General features: G+C 43.7%; 1 protein-coding gene and 1 pseudogene across 1 annotated transcript in view; one reads left to right on the forward strand and one right to left on the reverse strand.

Moving 5' to 3' along the window:
* Positions 1-6764, forward strand: part of Kif25 (kinesin family member 25) — a gene marked incomplete at its 5' end in the record, with an annotated part of 73331 nt that extends 66567 nt beyond the window's left edge. The window contains 4 exon segments of the mRNA XM_085832678.1: positions 3404-3413; positions 6577-6657; positions 6660-6705; positions 6707-6764. Coding sequence (XP_085688804.1) covers positions 3404-3413; positions 6577-6657; positions 6660-6705; positions 6707-6764 — 195 coding nt within the window.
* A 10910-nt stretch (positions 6765-17674) lies between these two features.
* Positions 17675-20070, reverse strand: LOC147000531 (DNA-binding protein SATB1 pseudogene; annotated as a pseudogene).
* Between the last annotated feature and the right edge of the window lie 301 nt (positions 20071-20371).

Genomic DNA, 20371 nt, shown 5'->3' on the forward strand with positions numbered 1-20371 from the left:
ACATAGGAAAGCACACACATGAACATACAGTCATGACACACTTATGCATACATAAGCAAACTCCTGCATACATATATGGAACACACACACCATACTACACATATGCAAATACACAGGGAACACAAATAAACACACACAACACTCACACAACAGAGATGCACACACACATACATTTGTACCAACAATACATGTCAGCCCATACCACACAGGCACACACACAATTACACACATGGAACACACACACACACAAGCACATACAGACATACATAGATGCAAACACAATCACCCCAAACCATACAACACACACCATCTACACAAACACACATACACACAAAGAGGTGGTGCCTACTGCAGGATGATTGGGTCATATACAGATGGATCCTGTCTAGCAAAAACTGGTTTCCATGAAAAGAGCCAAACTGTTCCCAAATACCTCTCACTTATCATCCTGCCATGGGAATCTTTCTTTTCTGCACACAATCCAACTAAGATGTCACATAGGACGATGACAAAGGCTGACCATTGAGGTCACCCGAGCTTTCTATATCAAAACTGACCCAAACTAACCTCTTCATGCATAAGCCAGCTTCAGTCATTTTGTTCTTGCAGAAGAAAGTGGACTTTCTCAGCCACCCTGAGAACAACCTCATTTCACAAGGTGTGGCTGCTGTCACGTGATCATGTATTAAGAGTGCTTGTGAGAGGAGGAGGCACACTGCAGCTTTAGAGGTGGAATGAGATGGCCTTAGTTCAATTGTGAATGTTCCAGAAGAAAGAAGTTGTTTTGTCCACGAATATCTTCAGATTGGGCAGGCTTATTGTTTGGTACCAGGCTACAGTACTAACCCTATCACTTCTCTGTTGGTGTACATGTCAGAATGTCTCCAGGAATGAATTTATGTTGGGTCAGGTTGGGATTATATTTTGCTTTTATTTATTGAAGGCATCACAAAATGAATTTTTGAGAAAACCACTGAGTGCTAATATTTGCAGTTTTGAATTTAATTTAAATTCTCAGGACACCTGTTTTGGTGTGGCCATTCTCTTAGGTCATAAGGATTAGTAGGTCTACTCTCTCTTGTCATGAGGGTTAGTTGATATAGGTGCTCTCCCAAGTCATAAGAGCAAAGGTGGCCACTGTCTCAAGTCACAAGTGTCAGTGTGGCCACTTGGGTAGCATGAATCAGTTTGTCTGCTCTGAAGGATTTTTTGTTTTAGATGTATGTATTTTTATTTGTGTGTATGATTGGTTTTCCTACATGTGTATGTGTGCTGTGTGTATGTGCACAATGCCCAGAAAGGTCACGTGAGAGTCAGGTACCCTAGAACTGGCGTTGGAGATGTCTGGGTGTTGACTTTTGGGTGCTGGGTTACTCACCCAGATCCTTTGCAAGGGCAGCCAGTGCTTTCCTGCTCTGAAGGCTTTTTGATGTGCTGTTTATTACTGTCTGTTCCACAAGACTGGTTCACAGGAATCAGTCTTAGGATTGTGTAGGATAACCACACTGAAAATAATTTAATCCATGATTTGATATCCTTACTGAATATGACAAAGGGTAAAATTTGACTATATCTGTTTCTGAATATTCACAGTGTCTTTGGAACTAAACTCACATCATCAGTGTGTTCCTTTCCATTCTGATCCATCTGGACAACCCTCAAAGTATATTCTTTTCTGTCCTCAGTGCTTGCTTTATTGCCTCAAGAACCAACATCACTACAGCAAGCTAAAGGAGACTTTAAAAATCTTCACAGTTAGAGATTTAAAGACACTTGTAGATGGTTTACACACCATATATCCCAACACTTGGAGAAAGAATCTCTCTGTATCTTCCAAATCCTTGGTGTACATGGTCTTCAGGACAGCCAGAACTTTAATGGTAAGAGTCTGTCTCCAAAAAAGTAACCAAACAACACACACATACACACACACACACACACACACACACACACACACACACACACACACACACCACACATTACTCTGCAGTTGCTACTCTTCTCATTCCTCAAGTGAGCTTTTAGAGCAACAGTCCTTCAAGTCTGCAGACTTCTGATCAACCCTCAGGATCTTTCCACTGACATCAGGTAGGTTGCTGCTAGCTTGTTGAGAAGTTGGGTTTTGTTGTTTTGTTATTTGTACTCACTTAGCTGACTTCCCTAAGTCCTGCCAGATTCCACTCACCACCTTCTGAGGTATTTAGTGTTTTCAAGTCATGCTGAAAAAATAAGATACTATTTGTTTTGATTGTAGCATTTAGGATTGTGTTGAAGAGGTAACTGCAGAATATAAGCTGTTTAACAAGTAGGACTATGAGTTATGACTAGGTATAATCTCATCTGCTGAGTGAGTGTTGGATTAATGGCCTTGTCCCTATTGGCTCTTGTGGTATTTTTACCCTGAAGCCTGAAGGGTTTGAATTTGGGTTGGGTCCTCTTGTGATTTTTTTGACCAGCATATCTGGAGTTACCTTGTAGTTATAAAGAGGTTCAAAGCTTTCTTGCCCTGGAGATGCCTGTTTACCTTTTTTACCTAATCCACATCTTATTTGAAATTCGATGGAGAGCAGCTTGCTGGCTTTTCAGCAACACCTATTGACACACATTGAAGGTTCTCTCTGCTACTGATGTGAATTTCTGAATTCCTATGTCATTTTGAATAAGCTCTACTCCATGGTCTTGGACATTTGAGTACTCAGTTCTCAGTAGGTGACTATGTTTGGGTAGATGTAGGAGGCGTGCCTTGCTGAAGAATGTCACTGGGGCTGGGGTTTGAGGTTTTAGATATTTGTACCACCCCCAGTGCACTCTGCTTTGTAATTTGAGTCTAGATGTGAGCCCTCAGCTTCCTTCTCCTTCTACCATGCCTTGTAGATATTGAATTTAACCTCTGGTTACAGGTGACCTCTAGACCATGAGTCCCACTAGCTTCATTGTTTTATAGTTTGCCCTGCTCATGGCATTTCTGTCCAAAGATACAAAGGTAACTAATGCAGAAGTTGATGCAATGGAGTGGACTCTTAGTGTGACACTTGATCATACCAGGTTGTGCTTATGTGGGTTTTGTTTTGAGCAACATGGAAGACTTTGGAACTTTGAACTAGAAGTGTTTTAATGCTCTAAAAAGAGCTTGATGGGCTAGACCTCACTCATCTAACCATCTAATCTGTGATAGGGAGTGACTTAGTTCGGGTTTTACTGCTGTGAATGGATACCACAACCAAAACGACTCTTATAAAGACATTTAATTGGTTCTGGCTTATAGGTTCAGAGGATTAGTTCATTGTCATCAAAGTGGGAGCTTGCAGGTTCCAGGCAGACATGGTGCAGGAGGAGCTAAGAGTTCTTCATCTTCATCTGAAGGCTGCTAGGAGAAAACTGGCTTTCAGGCAGCTACCACAAGGATCTTATAGGTCACACCCACAGTGATACACTTCCTCCATTAAGGCCACACATACTCCAACAAGGCTACATCTCCAAATAGTGCCATTCCCTGAGCCAAGCATTTTCAAACCTCCACGGGGAGCTTAAGTCATTTCTGGCTTCTGGAATCCCCTGTGATCAGAAGCATCATCCAGTGTACTCTCATCAGTCACTACAAGTAAAGCAGCTAAGCAAAGGGCTGAGACAACTGAGAAATACTAGTATGGAAGGTGTGTCGGTTTTCATCTGTATAGAAAGACACTATGGTTCTACCTGACCTCAGCTGTCCAGGTTTCACAAGAGTGACCCATGAAGCATGTCCATTCTTCTGTAGGCAAGTGTCATTTGGCACTGGTCTTAGTTAGGGTTTTACTGCTGAGAACAGACACCATGACCAAGGCAAGACTTGTAGAAAACAACATTTAATTGGGGATGGCTTACAGGTTCAGAGAGGTTCAGTCCATTATCATCAAGGTGGGAGCATGGCAGTAACCAGGCAGGCATTGTACAGGCAGAGCTGAGCTGAGAGTTCTATGTCTTCATCCAAAGGCTGGGAACTAGGCTGAGGATCTTATGCCCACACCCACAGTGACACACCTACTCCAACCAGGTCACACCTATTCCAAGGTCACACTTCCCAATGGTGCCACTCCCTGTTCCATTAATATACAAGCCAGCACATTCCACTACCTGGCCCCCATAGACTTGTTCAAACACATGAGTCTATGGGGGGGGGGTGGGCATACTTAAACATAGCATAATGCAAAATACGTTTAGTCCAACTTATATAGTCTTCATAGTCTATAGCAGTCTCAACAATGTTAAAAGTCCAAAGTTCAAGGTCTCTTCTGAGATTCATCTAATCACTTAACTGTAATCCCCAGAGAAAGACAGGGAACCAGCTGGGCAAATTCCAAACTCTGCATATCCATGGCTGATGTCAAATAGGTCTTCAGATCTCCAATCCTTTTTCATTATTGTTGACTGCAACAAACTGCTTTCTCCTGGGCTTGTTCCACTCCCTGTTAGCAGCTTTCCTCAGCATGTATCCCATGGCTCTGGCATCTTTAACATCTTTGTGTCTTCAAGGCAATTTCAATGTTACAGCTACTTGTTTCACTGTCTGGGATTCCAGTTGATGTTTTGTACTCCTCCTAAGGGCTGGCATCACTTCTCCAGCTCTGCCCTCTGTAGCACTCTAAGCTCAGGTTGATCCACTCCACTTCGGCTGTTGTTCTTAGTGATCATCCCATGTTACGGACATCTCCAATGCACTGGGGTGTTCCACTCCAACTAGGCTTCCCCAATAGCCTCTCATAGGCTCTCTTCATGGTGCCAAGCCTCAAATCCTTTGCATGACCCCTTCCGTCCTGAGCCATCAATTACAGCTGAGGCTATACCTTCTCCAATGGCCTCCTGTGAGCTCTCACAGTGCCAAGCCTCAGCTGTTCTTCATGACACTTTCATGCTTTCAAAACCAGTACCACCCGAATGATTCTTATACATTACCAAGTCCAGCTGCAGCAAAAGGTACAATCTTGGGTATCTCTGGAACACAGCCTCTGTGCTCATAGAAAACACTTCCCAGAAGAGGTCACCCCAGTGATGCTGGTCTCATCTTAATCAACACTAATTGCTTAGCTTCAGCTAATCAGCATCAATAGTCCCAGTGATACAAAGTTTTTGCTTTACCAGTTCTGGTATCTTGTTAATCACAGCTTATTCTTCAGCCCCAGCTAACAAGAACCACAGAATCTTCATAATCAAACCAGCAATGGCCCTGAAAAAAGCCTTTAATCTTCTCTCTGAAATTGTACAAGCCAGGCCTCCATCTTCTGCACTGTTCTCAACATTATCTTCAACCCTTCTTCACTGTGGAGACCCAAAGTGTTATGCCTGAGCAAGCATTGCCTGTACAAAGGTCAAGACAGCAGTGTAGTCTTGAGGGAGGCCTAACAGTGTTCTGAAGATGTACAAGAGCCCCTGGAGTCTTTGGAAACATCTTTCCATGTGTATCACCCCAAGGGGATGCTCATTCCTGTGAAAATGTATGTTGCCCAGGGAACACTGTGACACATTCATATATGGTGAGAGATACAGCTCAGACAAGCTATTAAGGGACAAACAGGACAAGGGAGTATCTATCTATCTGACCTCCCAGAATGTCCTAAATACACAGGATGTGCTTTTGAAGAAGCAGAAATGCAGATAATGTGACAGGAAATGCAGTCCAGAAAGCAAACTCATGTTGGCTCACACATTGGGTCTGGATTTTTCCTTGATAATGGAAGATTTGTTATGAAGAAATGAAATATAAATAAGAGGCCTAAATATTGTATATAATTTTAATAGTTACATGTTGAGCTTAATATCTTAGTCTCCAAATCAACACTATGAAAAACTTTGGTATTTTTAATGTTTTATTTAAATAAGAAATCTCAAAATATTAGTGCCATGTGGACATTTCTATATTTATGAATGCTGTGTATACTTATGAAGTTACTGTGGCTGCACTAGCAGAAGTCCTCAGGACATTGTTAGAGCACTGGGACCACATCCCATACAGGAACAACAAGCTTACTCACCTGCTCCAGGATTGCATCAGTGTCTCCCTAGGAGACCCCAAGCAGAGGAGACAGAGAGCCAGACTTTAGGGAGCTATCACAACCATTTTTGTCCTCTTGGCCATACCATACAAATTTGGCAAAGCTAGAGCTCTACCAGGCCCCTGCCATGTTCTGTCCACAGGGTCAGTGTGAGTCAGTGCAGCTAACACTATGTATTAACGGTGCTGCAGTTTGGTGCATATGGTGGGCTTTCCTTTAGCCTTTCCAGTCAGACTATGCAGTTCTTTTGGGGAGACTGTCATGGCTGTCTTCATTCTGGCAGGCACAGTCTGTGGATGAGTCTCTAAGCTATTGGAGAGGGGACCCAACTGAGGAATTAGTGGCTTTGTGTCATTTTTAGACCCAGGGCCTTTGCCACTTGTTTGGTAGCATGTAGTATCTGCTCAAAGTGTAAGCAGACACTCTCCATCCCTGTAGTCCCATCTTGGAGTGTGGGCAGACTCTCTCCATGCCAACAGCTGTCTGGCACTCACAAATGTCATTTTCATGCTTTAAACCTGGCATTTTTTAATTATTCATTTAAAAGGCACTGATGCAAAGTTACTAATTACTCTGTATGCATCTCCTGGACTGAAGCACATGGCTGAGAATCTATGAGGCCTAAAATTTGAGCTAGAGCTCGACAACTTGAGAGAAGACCTTCTAAAAAGAGACCTCAGCTCTCAGATGGGGGAGCCAGGGATGGGCCTGGTGTGGGAACTGGATCTTCAGTGAAATATGCTTATTGTCATTGCTTTAATGTGTGTGCTTGTGTGTTGGTGTTCTCACCAACACTTCAGACATAACCAGGTTTCTCTTCTCCCTGAGTAGGCTGTTTACTCTCTGAGGTTGGTGGTGAGCCTGGATGGGGCTTTAACACAGCTTTTCCCTAGATCCTTTGAATCTTATCTGATAGGGGAGGCAGTTGCCTGGTGGGGAGACTCCTCCTGTATCATGAGCTTGACTGGGCCCACTCCTGGAAGAGTAGCTGGATTGTTGGTCACAAGGACAGGGAGGAAAAGGCTGAACTTGTCACCTCAGGAGACATAGTGGGGTCCAGGATCTGCACATATATTGCAGAGCCATACATAAGCTCTAAATCCCAGTCAGGTTAAAGCTCCATTCCCATTCTTCCACCTGTGATGAGGATGGAGGCCATAGGGTTAACACAGGTCATGAATGACTTGCAAGAGTCAGCATGGTGCCAGGCCCACAGGACAAAAGATGTGTTTATAGTACTAATCCTCTTTAGGAAGGAGGTGTTCCAAGCTGTGCTTAAGTGACAAGAACCCTCATATCCCAGAGAAAGGGTGGCCAGCCTCCAGACTCCTCTCTGTAGAACTATGAGTAGCTGGTACAGTGAGCCTAGACAATAAAGAAGGCAATCTATTTCACCTGTCTCAGAGTCCAGCCTGTGTGCATTTTCAACATGGATGCCAGGGCCGTTAAGGCCAGCTTCATGTGACAGACCTGGAAGAGGTCCAATAGATCTATCTGCTGTTGGTATTGTGTGTAGCTGAAGAGACCACACTGACAGGAAACAGTTTTGGCATCATAACTCCAATTCTGGTTCTCAGATGGTCTGGGTTGTACCTTAGCTTTACCAAGCTGGCACAGAAGCCCAGACACACATCCTCCAGACCCGTGGGGACAGCATTGACCTGGCCGCCTATCATTAGCTGAGGGTTTGATATTTCCTGTATCCTATCACTCAGGATGATTTCAACAGGATCGAACCAGCATTATTGAGCCTGAGACAAAAAGGGAATCTGGAGTGGGACTACCTGAATGAGAGATGGTAGGACAACCAGAACTTTCAGGAAGTTTCCCACATGATCATGAATACCTTCCCTGGCAGGGAGAATAGGAGCTATTAAAGGATCATGCCCGGAGATTCTGCCTAGGACCCCAAGTACCCTCATGGATGGAACCAGGATACAGGTGGACATCGACAGAAGCTGACCCCTGTGTCTGACCAGTGGTACTGGCTTAACAACACATCAGTGGGATGCAGGAGAAGGGGTAAGAGGAAGGTAAGACTAGAGACAGGGTGGCTCCCTGCTCCTTAATTGTCTCTTTCCCTGATGGGCCCTGACCACGGCCAAGATGAAGCCCCCAGGTATTGGATCTGTGAAAAGATTCATGTGTTAATTTAGCCTTCCTTCATCAGACACTGACCACAGGGCTGTTAAGGCAGAGCTTGGGTCTCTGCCATGGTGCCTTATGTCCAGAACAGAGCCACAGTGTCCTGAGCAGTAAAGCACAATAGATTATGACTGTGTTTCCCAGTTTTGCTCCCAATGTGTGGCACAGCTGTGTTCCTCCACATCACCAGGAAAGCAAGCAGCATTCAAGTGGTGATCTGCGAACAGAGTGGTGCATGTTCCTGTGACTGGAGGATGATCCTTGGCTAGGTGGCAGAAGCTTAGATAGCTAGCAACCGGCCCCAATGGGCTCTAAAGCAGACAGGGCCTAAACCCTAATCGCAAACCTCTCAATGAGTCTGCATGCATGGATGTGCAGAGTAATGGCACTTTACAATGCCCTCTGGCTAGAGCAAGGCCAGCCTGCTCCTTGCTTTTATTGCTGTGTCTTTCATGAACTTCAGAGTTAGGTCACAGGAAAAGGAAACTGAGGTATTGAGGAAAGGAGACAGTTTGGGAAATTGAGAGGAGCAGTTTTCAGAGAGGAGTCCCAGCTGTTGGCTTTAGGGAACATTTGGTTTGAATCTCAGGAAAATGTTTCTGGCCTCCTATCCTGTTTCAGAGAGGGGAGATATGTGTTCTAGGAATTAATGCAAGTCTGTCTCCTGTGTGTGGATGAAGGGATCTATGTGACATGGGATCTCTACCCCTCCCTGGTGTCTGCAAGAGGCAGAGTAAAAATAGCAGATGGTAGATATGGGGAGATAAACAACCAATAAATCAGTCAGTAAGTGATAATAAGCAGCTGGATCATAGACAGATAACAGATGACAGCCCCATTTGTTCTGTAGTTATTGTTATTATTGTTGTTCACAGCTAATAGGCTGATTAATTAGTGGATCTGATCCAACCTCACATATCAAAACATTATAGTTTTAATAGGCAATCAACAGATAAAAAATATAAAACTGTTAGACACTTTGTGCTCTCTCTGTGAGGTCTTCTGCATCAGTGTGCCATCACACCCACCACACTCACACACAGCCCTCACACCACAGCCCTCACACCCACAGGATAGGTGCTTAATAGACAAATTTCACTGAGAAGAGAGGTGGATTGTAGGTATGCCACTCTGGAACTGTCCACACCTCCCTGACCAGGATGACCAGCATGCCCTAGGCCCTAAACTTCCAATCCCAGGCTGAGTGGCCTTAACTTGCACACCTTTCCTGCCCTCCCGGCCCCTTCCCATGACTCTCCAGGGCCTTTCCCAAGACACAGCTGCATCAGAGGAGTCATATTGCCTTTAGTGGCCCTTAGGCTTGATCCTCTTGGAAAATATGTAGAGGTTTAGCTGGTGAGCAGCTGGCCCCATGCCCACTGACATTCACATCCTACAACAGGGGTGTCTTCTTCCTCCCTTAGTGTTACTGCCTTAGGTCCTATCATCTTGTAACAGTGAATTGCATTTATCAGTGCTGGTCTGACTCTCAGTATAAGACTGGGGGAGGTTTGTGGAAATGCTCTACTTTTAAACTACCCTCACAATTAAACTTGCTTACCTGGCAAGATTTGCCTGCTTACTGGAACTGAACTCACTGGCTTTGTTATTTTTTTTCTCCATTTTTAGTGTGGGGATGTGCCATCAGACATACAAACACATCATGTATTTCGTGCGTGTGGAGGCCTTAGATTGATAGAAATTATCCTCACTTTACTCTACCAACTCATTGAAAGAGGGTCTCTCTATGGCTGTGCAGGCTGCCATGTCTTCCCAGTATTGATGTGATCTCTGGTTCACCACTGAGCAATGTCTGGTTCCCTTATTCATTTTTGAAAGTCACTGTCAAGAGAATATTTTGCCCCTTTCTACATGGAATTATTTGATGGTTTATTACTCTCTTGATTTTTTTTTTAAGTTTTAATCATGAATGTTTGGCCCAGGTGGTTAAGGGCCTAAGTTGCTGTCCTCTCCCTTTTCTTTGAACTTGCATTTAGTTGTATGAGTTCTGATGGCTTTTAAATTTCTGTTCAGACCATAGTGTTGGTATAGTTTTTCTCAGCATCAATACATAAAATTACTTCAGTAATGTGCAACAATGAATAAGTGTCACTGAAATGTTATAATTTTTATGAAAGTTTACTTACCCTGGTCACTTGTATTTGGATGCTTTATCTATGTGTTTTCCTCTTGTCCAGCCAAGATGCAGATTTACCTGGCAGTTCTGGAGCCCCTGAAAATCTGACATTTAAAGAGCATCAGCACCTCTTTTCCCAAGAGCAAGATGTGTCTGACAAAGTGAAAGCTTCTCTTAAATTAACAGAGCTCGAGAATGAACTAAACACAAAGTGAGAAGAGAGGACACCTTTACTCAAGTAGGTCTGCCCTTGGCAGGGCCTTTGTGGGGGGCGAGCCTGAAGAGGAAGGAACAGTGCTACTTCTAAGTGATGTTTATTTTCTGTACCTGAAATGGTTGCAATTTAGAGATGTTTCAATTCCAAGAAACTGTGTTTTACTTTACCAAGAAAAAATCCTATCTAGTTCTTTGTGATCTGACTCACATGAAGTTACCTGTTTCTGTTAGCTTTTCGGGAGACTCTTGGACTCATAGGGCAGAATGAAGGGTTGTAAAGATGAGGGGGTATTTCTTCTACCCTATCTTCTTTCATTGTCATTCCAAGGGCAGTAGGCCAAGAAATTATCTTTCTGTTTTTTTCCTTTAAACTCCATTTGGTTACCAGACAGTGACAGCTGAGCAGGTCTGAGTACTACTGTGTCACAGTGGACCCTGTCTGCAGGAGTCAGGCCTCTCAGCCCAGGGCAAATGCTTCCTTTACCTTCTATCATTTGTATGAGGTGGCTAGATGGAGTTTCTTATGTAAGGTGCACATGACATTCTTGACAAATGTGAGCCTCCTGACCAATTTAAATGTTTGAGATTGAATTACTAATTAATAATTCAAATTTGAAATTTCTCAAAAAAATTGAGGATTTAAGCCTAGGGTTTTTTATTTTTATAAATACCAAATTATCATTAGACTGATCACTGGTGGAAATTAAAGACAGCAGTTATGTTAGAAAGTTACCTAATATTTCAAAGGCTGCAAAGGATCTAGAGCTCTCTAATAACACAGCATTCATGTAGGAATGAGCAGAGACATCTGAGAAGAGTGGGAGCTCATGGGTGGCAGTAAAAGTTAGGTGTCTCAGAACGTATACATTTAGTAAAGTGATACAGATCCAATGTCAGGAAAGGAAGGAGTGTGTTGCTATGCCTCCTCTGACTCACGTGCTTTCTCAGCATAATAGACTTATTTAATTGCACTGTCATTCCTCAGCTGAGTTGTGTGAGACAGACCTCAGTTTGCTTATTTTGTGTGAAACCTGATTTTATGATTTCAAGCACACTTTCTATAGGAGAAACCCCTAATGTGGGTCCAGATGATTTTTCTGTACCATAGTATTCTCTTACAAACCTGTACATCAGGAAAATATGCACACTTTCAAATAGAACAGAGGTATTTGCAACCTGAAAAACCACTTTTAATAAGAGCTGTAAGATAAATTGTTGAAATGCAAATGTAAATATTTTTTATGTTAATCCAGTATTCTATTTGAAAGCGTGTCTTTGCTGTTTCCTCTGTAAGAGAATAGAATGGCCCTGAGAATTTATGAAGGATTTACATACTCATCTTGCCTAGGTAGTGTAATTTCATTGTGACTGGAGCATACTGGAAGCCATCGGGTGTCATAATCATACATCCTAGAGAAGAGCAGTCACCTGCTGTTGCTAGTACATGGGAAGGCAGATGCTCAGAAGAGCCAGCTACCTCCTGAAAACTCTGCATGTGTGTTTGTAAGACCTGTAGTGAAGTAGACTTGGCCAACCCTGGACAGTGAGGTCAGATGTGAAAACATAGTATAAGAGCATGTTGAATAGCATGCATTACTGTGGGGAAACACCCAAACTGCTATCTATTGTTTTTCATTTCTACAATTTTTCAGTTGCAGCCTATTTTTAATAAACTTTGTATCTATTTAAGTGTATTTGCTATTGTTTTCAAAGTGCTGACAAGGTTTATATTTGTGATGCCAGCATTCCTCGTCCCTATTTCCAGTTGTCACTCCTTCATTAAACTGCTGAGTCATTACTTCCTTTGTCCCTTGGTTGTTTTTCTGTCTGTGGGAAAGTGTTCTTTGATGACCCAACCAGCTAAAGACTAGGGTGGCATTTTCACAAGAGTCCCTTGTGAGAGCTTGGTCACCTCTATCTACATGTCTACCTTTTATGCCTTCAGCATCCCAAAGGAGCACTGGGACCATGTCTCCTTTCACCACCCCATCCTGGTCCCTGGACTCCCTGAACATACTCACGAATAAGCTCATTGCCTAAACAGTCTCCTGGTCATACACGGTCAAGTATATGAACCCACTCAAGATAGCTGGAATGAACGTGTGTTTTATTGTCATGGCACAAGGTACACTGACCAGCTGGAACTGGTCAGTGGGCTGGTGTGTGCCCTTGCCCTCATGCCTACTGTGCTTTAGCTAGGAGACAAAGCAACGTCCAAATCTCAGGGTATGGGTGAAATGGAAGGAGGAGTTGGGGAGACGCTAGTTAAAGAATATAAAGTTTCAATGAACAGGGAATGACTCTGAGTACTGTGCCTTGGTAAGGTAGGACGCTCAGCAGTGTCCTGTAAAAATGGCAAGGAACTTTAAGGGTGGGAAGGCATGTTTGAGTGTCAAAGGATCATGTGGGAAACTTTTTGGAAATGTAAAATTTATATATTGGGATTAGTGTTTCTGTTTCTATATTTTAATTTGCTTTGGTTTTTAGCTCTGTACAGACATCCCTTAGAAACTAAGAATTGGTGCTGACCCAGGACCATCTCTTCCTATGCATAATCTCCCTATTAGGGATATTATGGCTCTGTCCTCTTGTGTCTTCTGGTCTCTGTACCACTTCATTTTCTGCCAAACTATACCTATGATTTCCTCTGTGCAGTCTTATGTAATGAAGTGATTTCAGACACACATATACCTATGAATTTATGATACAATACAGCAAAGTGTGAGTTGGCAGAAGAAATACTCCTAAAGTTTCATGTGATTATGTTCCTATACGAAGTATTTTTACCTTTTTATTCACAGAAATTGGAACTAAATGACAGTCTTTAGATTGCCATAACTGTTTAAGCTGTATACAGCTGGTACTGCCCCCACTCACCCTGTGATACCAGGAAATCGCATACAGGGCAGCTTGCAGAACAGAAAGTCAGAAAAAGCCCATGGTCGCCTATAACCATTAATGGTGTGAGAAATGAACACAGGTGTTGTGGGGGGTTGATTGAAGGACCTTATAAGACATTATTGGTACAGTGGGCTCTCTTGAGGTGGTAGAGGGAAAGGGGAAGGGTCTCCGTCATGGGGAGGCTCAGGAGGCAGGATCCTGCCTGGGATAGGGAAAGAGAATCCTCCAGGTGAGCTGAGTATTCAAGGCCACAGTATGGTGATTTGTGTTCTACAAGCACTAAGGGGATGCCGTTTTTCTTGAGAAGGCAGGAGCAAAGTCTACAGTTCTGTGAGCCAGTGAGCTAGCCTAGCAAAAGCAGCTGTTGGTAGGCATAGCACATGCGTATGAGCCTGTGAAAGATGTCTTCCAGGACTTAGCCATGCCCTTCAGTCATTGGGAGAAGGAAAGGAAATGCCAGGGAACCTTAGGCGACTCAAGGGCTTTTCAGAACAGGTTATGGCAGCTTCAGCATCAAATGCTGATGAGGGTGACAAGAGCCAAAGGAGTTTGAAACCACCCGTCTCTGCTCTGAGGGATGTGAGAACGTAGGAGACCTGGGGTTGGCTTGTTGGCACTGTGTTTTGTCTTAGCTTGAGCTTCCGTAGGATGGAGACCAAATCGGTCTGCTTTGTTTTTAGGATCTTAGGGCAGTTGACCTGTTTTCTCTCAACTGCCCTTATGGCTCCTTCCTCCCCCTTCTGCTTGGTGTATCTCTGACCTCTCATCTGCTCCTTCCACATATCAGGGTCTCCTGACTTGGCACCTCTCTCAGCTCTGCTGAACATCTGCATACTGCATATGGAGCATATTTAGTATAGCTGTTAATAGCAAGTATTTACATAATCCTTGATGTTGTCTTCTTAGAGCACACAGCAGAACAAATAGATCAATAAAGTGAACAAAAATATAAATACCATGAATGGCAGTGGCTGCTAGCAGAGATTCTGAACATTACATGATCTAAAACCAGCCACGCCCCCCCCCAACCACCACCAAAAGTTTGAGTGTACATGCTTGGACTGCAGTGATAAGAAGGATCTGTTGAGATCGTGGGTTAGAAGACAGAGGTCTCTCTGGAAACTGATATGTGACCAGCCAGGGCGTTGTGGTAAACTGGAAGCAACATAGAGGCTTAGGGAATGTGAGCTTAGGCCACACAGGCTAATGGCCAACACCTGAAGATTACTGAAACAGTTATGGGGACACTACAGAAGTCATCTTTTTTTTTTAAATTTTTGTATATTTTCTTCATTTACATTTAAATTGTTAACCCCTTTCCAGGTTCCCTACCTCCTGGAAACACTGTTATCACACCCTCCTTTCCCCTGCTTATATGAGGGTGTTCCTCGACCTACCCTGCTACATCCACCCCAATGGTGACTGACAGGACAGGACTAGAAACCTGGACCCAGTCCTGAGGCAAAAAGTTCATTGAAACTTATTCTACTGGAACCATGGCGTCCCATATAATGAATGTTCCAAACTGGTCCTTGCAAATGGATCTGTGTGCTTTCTTTCAGTATTGTTTTATTTGGCAGTGACTTGCCAAATACCTAAGCGAAATTGAACTTTGCTTCCTGGCCTTCACCAATGTCCTAGGTAGTCCTTGAGCCAACCCTGGGCTTGGAATTTAGTAAGAATGTTGCCCATTAGCCGGGCGGTGGGATGCAGAGGCAGGTGGATTTCTGAATTCAAGGCCAGCCTGGTCTACAAATCGATTTTCAGGACAGCCAGGGTTATACAGAGAAACTGTGTCTTGAAAAAACAAATCAAACCAAAAAAAAAGAATGTTGCCTATTCAATGACATTCAGACTTGCCTCTAGTATTGTAAGCGAGATAGTGAAAGAAATCAGGAATTACTATCTACTACATAGAGTTAGAAATCTCAGGGCAAGCTTAGCAAAGTAAGTTTAGAATTCTTATTATAGTTATGTATGGTAGACTACATTACTTATTAGTAGAAAGTCCCCCTACACTACCACTTAGGATAAAAACCAAGTTGCTCCCATATACAGAAATTTACAATGGTTTAGGAAATAGATCGGGCAGTGGTTTTAGAGTATTGCATTATTCATGAGAAGGTTAGTTAGAGCAGAACTCCCTAATAAGAAACATTACTTGGGCTTGAAAGCCCTTGCCTTGGGAGTATAAAAACCTCACACCTGGCTTCTAAGAATGTGGCTGTCCTTAGATAGAGCTGACTTCTTCTCAGTTGTTTTATTTCCCAGTTCCTGCCAGTCTTTGTGTTTGCATTCCTCTGTTTTGTGTTAGAGTCATTAAGCATCCGGTAATCTCATTGTACCTTGTTGATGTGTCACCTAACTTCCCTAGTTTCTTCTGTATAAATGGTTTGATGCTGGATTGGACAAATTACATTCAGATACAGCAAACTCTCTTGTGTCCCAAATTTGTTTGTCATTTCTCGACAACTCTTTGCCCACTTGCCCAGAACCCTGAGTCGTCCCGAAGATTGAGCAGGGCCCAACTGAAGCTGATCAGCGGAACTACCCACCTAATCCTACCTCCCCTCCTTGGATTCCCTACACTGGGGCATCTATCAAGCCTTCATAGGACCAAGGACCTCTCCTCTCATTGATACCTGACAAGGCCATCCTCTGCTACATATGCAGCTGGAGCTATATGTACTCCTTTGTTAATGGCTTAGTCCCTGGGAGTTCTGAGGGTGGGGGGTGATCTGATTGGTTCATATTGTTGTTCTTCCTATGGGGTTCATCATTTTTAATAACTGAGTAGTACTTTATTTTCCGTATCCATTCCTAAGTTGAAGGACATCTGAGTTCTTTCTGGCTCCTGACTTTATAAATTGGGCTGCTATGAACATAGTGGAACATGTGTCCTTATTACATGTTGGAGCATCTTTTGGGTATAGCTGGATTCTCAGGTAATACTATGTCCAGGTTTCTGAGGAAACACCAGACTGATTTCTAGAGTGGTTGTACCAGCTTGCGATCCCACTAGCAATGGAGGAAAGTTTCTCTTTCTCCTCTTCCTCACCAGCATCTGCTGTTACCTGAGTTTTTGATTTTAGCCATTCTGACTGGTATGAAGTGGAATCTCAGGGCTGTTTTGATTTGAATTTCCCTGATGACTAAGAATGGTGAACATTTCTTTTTTTTTTTTATCCATACAAACAACTTTAATCATGTAGTTACAGTCAATGACCACTCCTAATCAGCACATTTCTGCATAAAGAAAACTGTGATACACTTATAAAAACAGCAGCTGTAACAAAATAGCTGGTGTTTTCATAGCCATAAACTCATAAAAAATAAAGACACCTTTATACAGAAACTTTATACAGATGTCGCTTTAAAATTGATTGTAACCCAAAGGAAGACACATTGCAAACATCAATTATTTTCACATTAATTGCATAATTTTCTAAGGTGATCTATTAGTTTTATTTACCTACGCTTATTTGCGTGATAGTAAAAATTGCATAAAACAATGAGACCGAAGCTTCTAGAGTGAATTGCTTGGATAACATACACTTTGTATAGGCAACTGTACATTTTCTCTATTTAAAACCTTTAAGACACTTTGTTTTACTGCCCAGCAAAATACAGTTATAAATAGAAAGGAAATCAGGATGGGAAAGCAACATTACATTTAACAGAACTCTCCAAAAGACTTAATTATGACATGATGCTGCAGGAGCTACAAATAAATAACAAGGACTAAATTGTGTTTCACATTTTCTTTTCCTTAAAAAAAATCATGTAACAATGAGGATGAAAAAAAATTACAGTGAACTTTTATTTCCAAAATAAAAAACAAATTTTAATTATGGCAGTGCCATACATTACAAGGCATTTGTTGGCATATGTCATCTTTAAGCTGCATTCGACAGTCTATACTTCTTTTTTTTAACATATAATTGAGTAACAAACTCTCTCTCTCTCTCTCTTCCTTTTTCTCTTTAAAATAAGGGCCAGTTTCCAAGACTAGTGTGCAGTGTTACAGAAGAATCATTAAAGAAAAGGCAATCACAATCACAGAACTTATAATGCTTATTTGAGGCTCCAGAATAATAATAATCAAAAGGAAAACCAATTTCTAGTATCATGCTGACAGGGTACAACCCCTGGGTGCAGTCCTTGAACACAAAGTCTACAAAACAATCCTTGATGCTTCTTCACCTAGGGCTGCCAAGCAGTTTTGTAAAACACAGTAAAACCTTGAGTGCCTGCTGTCCTGTCCTTCCAACTTCCTTCCTGTTTGTGCAATTTTCTGAAGATTCATTGGCCAAACCATAAACAATGAAGGTTTGTTTGAGTGAACACAAGGTGGACTTCTCATGTTGTTAGGAAATACCAGTGGTGCGGCTGAAAATAATACTGTTCTCTCAGTCTTTCAAGTCGACATTAATGTCTGTGCTCCCTTCCACCGACAGCTCTTCCTCTAGTTACACTGAGAAAAGGGTGTTGGCGTTTTTTTTATCCTGGACGCTCTCTTCCAAATCCTTAAGCAACTCCTCATCTTTGTACTCGGCCACATCCACCTCCAAGCCAGAGTGGTCCTTCAGCTTGCTGTGGTGCTTAAGGTAGTACTGCTGGTTCTGAAAGAACTTGATGATGGTGTACTTCGGGAGGTCCAGCTGTGCAGACAGAGTCTGGATGGCCTCTTCATCTGGGTACAGGCCCACATCTTGGATGAAACTCTGAAGGATCCCCAGGGCTTCCACGGAAATTTTGGTTCGTGGCCTGGTCTTCTGCCGGTTTTCCTCATCGGCCTCAACAGAGGAGGCCATGGTGGGCTGCTGTTGGGGGAGCCTGGGGCCTGACCGGGGCTGTGGCTGTGGCCGTGGCTGTGGCCGTGGCCGTGGCTGTGGCTATGGCTGTGGCTGTGGATGAGGTGGCTGCTGCTGCTGCTGCTGCTGCTGCTGCTGCTGTTGCTGTTGCTGAATCTGTTCTGCTGGAACATGGATGATGTGGGGAGGTCTGTTGCCATGGTGATACACAGCATTACTCTCCTGCTCATAGATGGCTTTGCGTTAAGGCTGGGGCAGACTGAGGAATCTTCGGATCATTTACAGGTTCTCTCACAGGGTCCTGTTTTCTGGAGAAGGGTCTTCTCTTCAGCGCAACAGCTCACACAGCCATCTCTGGCTTTTTGTGGTGGCAACCTTTGCAAACAGTGCTTGTTCTCTGGCTTCCCATTTCTCTCAGTGGCAAGGGTAGCTGTTTTCACCTGGGAAAGGCGGGTGGGTGGTGTGCTCAGCAGCTGGGCAGGACCCATGGCTGAGGCTGCTTTCAAGCTCCTTTCCCTCTCATCCTGGTATATCTGGTCTCTTTCGGCTTCCAGCAACTGTAAGAAATTCTGCATAGTCCAAAGGTTTACCAGCAGAGACTGGGATGCAGTCTTGGGGTCCTCTTCCTTTCGGAGGATTTCTGAAAGCAATCCCTGAGTTCGGATAAAAACCATGCATGCAAATACTGCCTGTGAGACTCGCATCACGGGTAGATTTCAGAAGAGACCTCCGTGTTCCTGGAAACTTGCTGCTCCAAAGGCTTGTTCATAGACCTACTGACAGGGGGAGGGTGGTTCAATTATTGTTGGTTTAAGGACTGACTGCTGGGCTAAGAGTCTGTTCACTGCACACGGCTGGTGCAGCAACTGAGCCATCACCAGCTGTTGGTTGACCACCTGAGGACTGATTGGTGTTGACACAAGCCCCGGGTACAGATTCGAAAGAGGGGTCCAGACAGAGGACTGACTGCCGTGGGAGAGCTGCGCAGAGGAAGGAGGCTGCTCAGCTGTGTTTCCCGGGACAGGCTGCTGGCCAAAATTGACGTGGTTGGCACCTTCCTGGGATAGATCCATCTCAGCCATCATATCCTTTGTCTTCTTGAAATGTTTTTCCCACCTTCAAAAGGCTTGACAATTTCTGCTGAGACATTTGCATAGTACGTGCTATTCACCATGGAGATCATGCTCTGTGAAAGGGGGCACTCCTTGGCAAACGCACTCTGGTTCATAGCTTTCAGTAAGTCCTTTAGAGTATTCTCTACTGTGGTGTGCGACCATTGTTCAGGAGACAAGTCTTCTAGTTTAGGGCAACTGTGTACCTGTATTTTGACGGTGACCACATGATACACATCTTGAAGCATGTCTGCCACCGTGGTATCAGGGGTATCTGTCACATACGACACTGGAACTGGATTCCACTTCCCAGCCTGGATGTGCCCTTGGCTTGGGCAGCAGAGCTGTGTGAGTAGCCTAGAGACAGGCAGCAAGGCCATCTCTATCAGCTGGTTGAAAAGCATATCCTTTCTCACCAACACAAATTCTGTGTGCTCCTCCTTGCAATCATACTCAATGGTGTTTTCATAATGTTGCAGCACACAGAAAACTGGTAACCTGGTTCCTTTCGTAAGGTTGGTTTTCATGAGATGGCCCGAGTGTTTTAAAGGCACTCTCTGCATCTTTCCACCTGTGCTTCCAAGCCTTACTCTTCCTAGTGGGCTCTGGTTCTGCTCCAGGCGGGCAATCTTGGTGGGTGGACCCTTCGGATCACTCCCATTGTTAGACATTTCTGAATGTTCTTTCCCCTGAGTTGTCTCTCTCAAATGATCCATACTCAGTCACTGCCTTACAGCTCACCTGCCAGAATCAGGCGTGGAACCGGGCCAGCGGGGGCCAGCAGTGAGGGCCTAGGCCAGGTCGGCTCCCCGGGGGGGTTTGCTGGTCTGCAGAATTCCCAGGCAGTGGCTGCAGCTGCTGCCACCTCCCTGCCTCAGAGCTGGCAGCTGCTGTGGCATTGAACATTTCTTTAGATGCTTCTTAGCCATTCAATTTTCATCAGTTGAAAAGTCTTTGTTTAGCTATGTACCCAATTTTAATAGGGCTATTTGGTTCTCTGCAGTCTAACTTCTTGAG

This window comes from Mus caroli, unplaced genomic scaffold (assembly GCF_978045245.1).
Source record: "Mus caroli unplaced genomic scaffold, Mus_caroli_1 scaffold_18, whole genome shotgun sequence".
NCBI classification, from domain to species: Eukaryota; Metazoa; Chordata; class Mammalia; order Rodentia; family Muridae; genus Mus; species Mus caroli.